Source organism: Ursus maritimus, unplaced genomic scaffold (assembly GCF_017311325.1).
Source record: "Ursus maritimus isolate PB19 unplaced genomic scaffold, ASM1731132v1 scaffold_13, whole genome shotgun sequence".
NCBI classification, from domain to species: Eukaryota; Metazoa; Chordata; class Mammalia; order Carnivora; family Ursidae; genus Ursus; species Ursus maritimus.
In genome coordinates, this window is record NW_024423675.1 from 26,417,650 (window position 1) to 26,426,135 (window position 8,486).

Here is an 8,486-nt window from a genome sequence, read left to right on the forward strand (position 1 = left end):
CTTCCATCCTACCCCTACCCCCACCACAGACAAGCAGGCTTTGGGGTTTAAAATGCATTTTTTGCTGGAATGTGTTCTTATGAAATACGTATTGTTGTACGTGTTTGTATTTCAATCCACGGGCATCATTTCTGTTTGTCACTGTGCGCTGTGGTTTAACATTCATTTATATGCTACATCTGACCCACTGTGTCTAACAGATGCTGTCTCAGGGCGTGCATTCCCACATTGACCTGTCCGCTCTCCCCCACCGGACAACACAGCCCAAACACTGCAGTGTACGCCCTCACTCATGTTCTCTACGCACCTGCATGAGATTTTCTTGGGGGCAAATACGCAAGACAGGAATTGCCTGCTACATCTGGATTGCAGCTGTCCAGGGAGTGCCAGACTGCTCTCCAGAGCTCCTGCTACAATCTACTCTCTCAAGGGAAATATGTTAATGAATGCAGATTTCTGTGCACTCCATGTCAGCATTCAGTTATTCACCCCTCCAATGTTTGTCAGTCTAGTAAATGTAAATTAACATATCATTGTTTACCAGTTTGGGGGTGGGTTGTTGGTATTGGTGGAGGGTGGTTTTTTCCTGTACAGTTTCAGTTCATTTCTTTGGCTCTTTTTATACTCAGATTGCTGTCCCCTACCTGTGGATTTGTAGTCCTACTATGTTGCACATATTAATGAATTTTTAATTGGAGACATTGCAAATATTTCCTCTCTTTCTATCACCTATTATAGGGACATAACCAAGATAAAAAGCTTCTTCACAGTGAAGGAAACAATCAACAAAACTAAATGGCAACCTTCAGAATGGGAGAAGATATATGCAAATGGCATATCTGATAAAGGGTTAGTTTCTGAAATCTACAAAGAACTTATCTAACTCAACACCCAAAAAACAAATAATCCAGTTAAGAAATGGGCAGAAGAAATGAATAGACATTTTTCCAAAGAAGACATACAGACACATGAAAAGACGCTCAACATCACTCATCATCAGGGAAATACAAACCGAAACCACAATGAGATACCACCACACTCCTGTCAGAATGGGTGAAATTAACAACACAGGACGCGACACATGTTGGCGAGGATCCAGAGAAAGGGGAACCCTCTTGCACTGTTGGTGGGAATGCAAACTGGTGCAGCCACTCTGGAAAGCAGTATGGAGGTTCCTCAAAAAGTCAAAAATAGAGCTACCCTATGACTCAGCAATCGCACTACCAGCTATTTACCCAAAGGTACAAAATCCTGAAATAAAGGAATGCAAGCACCTCCATGTTGATAGCAGCATTATCAACAACAGCCCAATGGTGGAAAGGGCCCAAATGTCCATTGACTGATGAATGGATAAAGAAGATGAACAATGGAGTATACTCAGCCATCAAAAAGAATGAAATCTTGCCATTTGTAACGATGTGGATGGAGCTACAGAGTATTATGCTAAGCAAAAGAAGTCAGTCAGAGAAAGACAATATGATTTCACTCATATTGTGGAATTTTAGAAGCAAAACAGATTAACAAAGAGGGGAAAAAAGAGAGAGGGAAACCATAAAACTCTCTTAACTACAGAGAACAAACTGTGGGGTTGAGGGCCGCTGGAGGAGAAGGGGGGGTGGGATAGGTTAAATGGGTGATGGGTACTAAGGAAGGCACTTGTGATGAGCACTAAGTGTTACGTGATGGGACGTCACTAAATTCTACTCCTGAAAGTAATATTTCTGTATGTTAACTAACTAGAATTTAAACTAAAGCATGAAATTAAAAAAAATACATCCAAAGAACCATCCACTGTTATCAAGTACTCTTTATTCCAGGGATACCAGGATGAGTCAATATCCGCAAATCAGGATGATATACCACATTAACAAAATGAACCATAACAACCTCATTATCATCCAGTAGATGCAGAAAAACCATTTGAGAACACTGAACATCCATTCATGATAAAAAATCTCAACAGAATGGGTGTGGAAGGAACCTATCTCAGCTTACAAAATGCCATTTATGACAAGCTCACAGCTATCATTCTACCCAATGGTAAACAACGGAAAGTAAGATCACAACCAGGATAAGGATGCCCATTCTCACTAGTTTTTGGGGAAACTTAGCCAGAGCAATGAGTCCAGAAAAAGAAACAAAACACATCCAGATTGGAAAGGAAGAATAAAGTGGTCTCTATGTGCAGATGATAGTGAAATTATATACAGAAAGCCCTAAAGACTCTCTCAAAAATACTTTTCAGACTAATAAATGAATTCATTTGAATATTTAAGTTGCAGGATATGAAATTAGGATACAAATATAAGCTGCATTTCTACACACTAACAACAAACTATGAGAAAGAGAAATTAAGAAACAGCCCATTTCTGGGGTGCCTGGGTGGCACAGCGGTTAAGCGTCTGCCTTCGGCTCAGGGCGTGATCCCGGCGTTCTGGGATTGAGCCCCACATCAGGCTCCTCCGCTGGGAGCCTGCTTCTTCCTCTCCCACTCCCCCTGCTTGTGTTCCCTCTCTCACTGGCTGTCTCTGACTCTGTCGAATAAATAAATAAAATCTTTAAAAAAAAAAGAAAGAAAGAAACAGCCCATTTCTGATAGCGTCAAAAAGAATAAAATATATAGGAATAAATGTAGTCAAGGAGGTAAAAGATTTGTGTGTTGAAAACAATAAGACACTGATAGAAAACACAAATAAATGAAAAGACATTCCATGCTTGTGGATTAGAAGAAGCACCATCATTAAAATGTCCATTCTACACAAAGCAATCTACAGATTCAATGCAATCCCTGTCAACATTACAATGGCATTTTTCACAGAAATAGAACAAACCATTCTAAAATTTGTTTGTAAGCATTCAAGACTCCAAATAGACAAAGCAATCTTGAGAAAAGAGAACAAAGCCTGAGGCATTACACTTCTAGGTTTCAAATAATATTACAAAGTTATAATAATCAAAACAGTATGGTATTGACATAAAAAAGACACATTGATCAATGGGACAAAATAGAGAGCCCAGAAGTCAACCAACACATGTATGATCACTTAATTTGTGGCAGAGGAGCCCAGAATATACAATGGGGATAAATGGTGTTGGAAGAACTGGACAGCCACATGCAAAAGAATGAAACTGGACCACTCTCTTACACCATACACAAAAATTAACTCAAAACAGATTAAAGACTTGAATGTAAGACCTGGAGTATAAAACCCCATTGCAAAACATAAGTATAAGACGGTGCTCTTAGCAATGGCTTTTTGTTGGGAGTAGGACATGACACCATAAACAAATGCAAGAAAAGCAAAAATAAGCAACCAGGAGAACATCAGCTAAAAAGCTTCTGTACAACATGTGGGAACAGACAGTGGAAAAGGGTGAAAATGAGATAGAAAATATTTGTAAATCATTTTTCAAACAACAGGTTAATATCAAAATATATCAAGAACTCATACAACACAAAAGCAAAAATAACAAAACCCAATTAAAACATGGGCAAAGGTTGTGAATAGACATGCATGTACATATACACACACAAATATGAACATATGTGTTATTCACATGTCTATATGTTCCAGTCTGATTTGAGTGCTATAACAAAAGATGACCCAAATAATTGGGGATCGTTACATATTATGATAATTAGTATAAGTTATTTTTCCTCCTTTTCATGCACTTGGTTATTAAATACAACTTCAACTCTATGTCCAAGTAGCTGCCTAAATGGTAAATAATTATGCATCATTTCCCAGCCCACTTTAGGAACTTAGTGTTTGATAGGGTGTCTTCAATATATCTACTTCAATATTTTCTCCATTTCCTTGTCCACATCAAAAATAACTTCTAGGAACACCTGGATGACTCAGTCAGTTAAGTGTCTGCCTTCGGCTCAGGTCATGATCCCAGGGTCCCGGGATCGAGTCCTGCATCAGACTCCCTGCTCAGGAGGGAGCCTGCTTCTCCCTCTGCCTGCCGCTCCCTCTTCTTGTCCTCTCTCTCTCTCTCTCTGACAAATAAATAAATAGATAGTCTTAAAAAAACCCAGCAACTTCTAACTACATTGTAAAAGACCTGTTTCATAAGATATTAAATTCAGTTGACACTATAATCTCCAATAGATCATGTGTATATGTCCCTATAGAATACTACTAAAAAGACAGAGTTCCCACATTATAAAAGCATCATTTTATTTCTTAGATGAGCTATTAGAATACAGAACTCACCAGACTTGGGGTATGTGACTATGAAGACATCATCTTCTCTGATTTCAAAATCATCTAAATTTTCTATAAAACCAATATCAACTGATAAACGATCAAAATAATACCCTTTTAATTTGAGCAAAAATCTGTCTGTGTCTTCCATATTTCAGTCACCTGCAAAGGAAAGACAAAATGATTTGAAAGAAATTTAGTAAAATTTTATGGTCTCTTCCCTTCTGTATCTTCAGTTGTTGGCCAAATACTGAGAGAAGAAACTGATAACCTTGTTTGCTTCACAAACACTGAAAACTGCCTGGCACTGAAAGTACTATACTGGATTCTGGGTGTGTGGAGTTTGGTGCAATGACAGGATCAAGTTGTTCATGGGCTGGAGGTTAGGTTTACGTGTATATGTTCCATTTTTATAGCTACCGGGAAAATGGTTAAAAAATAATTTTTGTAGTTGCAAAAAAGATACTTTAATATATGCATATATATGCATATATATATACACTGAACATACAAGTTGGACTTGAACAGGCTTCAGAAACACTTGTCTCCCACCACTCCTTCATCACCTGGGCTTTTATCCCCCTGTAACTGAAGTACAATGTGTTAGCTTTTAGCAGGTTTCTACAAGCTTTTCTTTATTTACTTTCCGGGTGGGAGTTATCTATTCATAATATCTTTGGTAACTTCAAATTTTGTTTTATTTCTTAACATGCAACTTGTTTAGAATAATTGGGGTAGTACAAGCATGAATTAACAAACATAACTGTCTTCCAGAAGCCTGCCAAATTGCATGTGAGCAATTAAATCGTCTATAATGACAAAATGAACAATGGCCCATAGTGAAAGTCTGAGAGACAATATTTAAATAACGGTTGATACCTAGAAAGTGCAAGCCCAGCCTTATGAGTCATCATTTATGTATATATTTTGCCTTTAATTATTACCCCTCACTAGCCATACGGAAAATAAGCTACTTGAATGCTATGAACTCTGAGGTGGTAGTTGATTTGGGGATTCTTCCAGATGACTCTGAAGTGTCTTTTTTCTATTTCCCAGAGTAGTTGGACGTAGGAACAGCTGACAAAATAAGAGCTTTAGAATCACACAATTTGAAAGCAATTCCAGGATGCTCGGGAAAGGGTCATTATTAGACAAAGGGAAATAAGAAATATTTAAAATACATTTTGACGGTCATAGTGTTACTAGAAAACAGAGGATTGATAGCCTCTCTTTACAAAGGAGATTTAGGAAAGCTGTAAATTAGTTGGAATCATTAACATGAATTCACAGCCAGGGAAGAAAGTGGGGGACCAGACAGGGAAGGGTAGAGGAGAGAGAGGAAATAAGTTATTCTGTTACTAGAGTTATTTAAGGCTTCTCATCTTTGCCATCCTCAGTGTTCAAAGAAACAACCTAATTTACAGCTCCATACCCATTGGGCTCTAATATTAACTTCCATTTTCAAGAAGCACTGGCTCCCTAACAGCAGCCAATTCCAAGTCTTGGGATCAAAGCAATAACAATGAGCCTATAACATCTTGATCTTTTCATAAGTAAACATAATTCTACCATCTTATATTCTACTTCTATTAGATCCTAGGATAATTACTACTATCATGATGAATTATATCTTTCTTTTAGAATATGTTCTTAAACCTCTAAATAAATATTTGGAATCATAAAATGGCTCAGTTTATGGGAAATCAAAGCAAAAGAAGGACAGTATATTCTTGCTTCACGTAGAAGAGCTGATAGCTTACACGTTTTAGCCTAGTGTTTAGAAAAACACCAAACACCTAAAACTGCATCGCCAGTTCAGTACAGACAGGAGAAAGGAAACAGAGAGTATGTCACCCCTAAAAGCATCAATTTGGCATGTGGATTATGTTTTAATTGAAAGCAATTAAGACCCAGCAGACTCAGAACAGTTTTCTACCTTCTGCCTAGAAGAATTTAGATAAGGAACCTACACCAGGAATAGAGCTCCTACCACATGTAACATTTTCTATTAGAAAGACTCTTTGGATGGCATGGTACACATCTCTTTACCACATATATGCTCTCCTCATCTTCCTGTGAATTGTCTTCTTCCTCTTTTATTCCTGAAGCATTTTACCCCCTTCTCCTTAGCTCACGATGGTATATAAGACTCAGTTGTCAGACCGTCTTTGACTTTTTATGCCTTTGTGGGGCTCCCACACACATGTAATTACATCTCCCTTCTGTGAATCTATCTGCCTAATGTCGATTTAATTATCAGAGCAGCCAGAGAACCTAAAAGGGAGAAGGGAAAAGTTTTTCATCCCCATATCAGAATGAAGCTACTCACCTTAGGAGTTCTTTGAAATGAAGTGTGAACTTCTGATATAAAGACAAGTGAGAAAAAGCAGCGCAAGTGTGCTGCTGAAAGAGAAAGACACAGATAAAAGCTAAGTTTTCCACAAAGAGATTTAATGATTCACCAGTTAGACTTTACAGAATCAGGAACTCATTAAGGAGGAGGGATTAGGCTAATGTTGACCAGTAGATCTTCCAAAGGTCTAATGAAAAGCCCTGAAGCATTTACCATAAATAATGGAAGATAAATACCTCAAACAGCTTGGTGCTACTCAGATATGCTGGGTAGTGTTCAAAAATCTCTGCTTTTGAGTAATAGCCAAAAATAAGCATGTATTTGCTTGCTGTCCCACTCACGATATTCCAATGGCCAGAGATCAGTAGTACAATGAGTTGAGTTGCTTCTTCTTCAAGAGAATGAGTATTGAAGTCTTTAAATCTTTGTGTTGTTTCTTATGAAACAGAATGGAGAATAAGTGTAGTGTGAACAATTAAGAAGTTGAGGGAAGAAATCTTTATCTGCAAGAAGAAAGTACGTGTATTTTGAAGGATTAGACACTTTCCCAAATTCGACAACATGCTTAACACATGTAATACTCATTTAACTACCAATCACCACTTACCTGCCATTAAGCCCCTCGATTGTGTTACTATTTGGCAAAGTCTTTGTACCACTAAATCACAGAGCAAGAAATAGGTCCTGGGGTTGGCTCCCTAGGTACTGTTTTGTGTCCTCTTTTTCAGGGGTTCCACACTCTCTCCAGTCAGTTTGTCTTCCAAACAGAATGGTCAGAAAAGATAAACATTCTAAGGTTTATTCAAATTCCCTCTCTACGTACTTGGATTATTGACCTTAGGTGCTGCTTCTCTTCTGTTGTTACTTCTTCCTGCATAACAAACATCTCTTCACATATGATCAGATAAACCACCACTCGCTGGCATTTGCCGATGTTACGGCATGCACGCTGTCAGATTTGGAACATGACTCATGCCTTTCTGAACACATCTCCTCTCACCCCTCTTCTGTAGACATTTCATCAGGCAAAGGTAGCTTGTGTCTCTCACTTAGAACGACTCTCAGTAACTTTAGAGTTCATCTTTGGTTTCATCTTTCCTATTGTCACCTTTCATTAAATAAAAATTTGATCCAAGGAAGGCTTTAATCCCTTTTCGTGGAGCAATTTGACTTTTAAGAAAATAAGTGTTTAATGTGACAGAAATTTGACCCTGCAATTATTCACAAAACCTTTTCCTCACAGTGTTCTATAAATTAAAATGTAACAGACTCCATGAGGCAAAGATTGTCAGCTGCTAGAAAGGAATAATTGAGATTCCCTAAAATAAATAACTTGAGGAAAGTAAACTGAAACTTCTGGTTATGTAAATGTTCATTATTTGCCAAACTTATGAGGATGAAAAGTGAAAAAATTACCTGTTTAAGAGGTTTAAGCACAACCTCTGACCTATTATTGACTGCTAAGTTATGTTGGTCTTGTCTTAAATATAACACAAGAAATAAAAAAAAAAAATCTGAGTAGTAACAGGGTGTGCACAATGCTGGTGATAGACTCCATAGAATTAGTTCTAGTAAGTCATTATACAAAAAATTGAAAATGAAATAAAGAAAAAAGCAGAACTATCACTTCCAGGATAAGATCAGAATCCTAAAATGTCCAGTTTTCACAAAAAAAAATTACCATATGCCAAAAAACAGGAAAGTATGATACACATGCAGGAAAAAAAGAGCAATTAATAAAAACTGTGTCTGAATGGACCCAGACACTGGACTTAGCAAACAAAACAGCCATAAAAAATATGTCGTATTTGTTGAGTCACTAGATCTCAAAAAAATGTTTGACTTGACAGAAGAAAGAATTAGGAAACATGAAGACAGATCAATAGAGGAAAGAATTACAAACAATGAAAAGAACAGAAAGA

The 8,486-nt window shown here is 37.5% G+C and overlaps 1 protein-coding gene across 1 annotated transcript in view; it reads right to left on the bottom strand.

Moving 5' to 3' along the window:
- The window catches only part of LOC121102233 (amine sulfotransferase-like), a 20,100-nt gene extending 15,738 nt beyond the window's left edge, over positions 1-4,362 (bottom strand). Inside the window, exon 1 of the mRNA XM_040627503.1 lies at positions 4,221-4,362. Within this exon, the coding sequence (XP_040483437.1) occupies positions 4,221-4,362 (142 nt within the window). The remainder of the gene's footprint in view (positions 1-4,220) is intronic.
- Between the last annotated feature and the right edge of the window lie 4,124 nt (positions 4,363-8,486).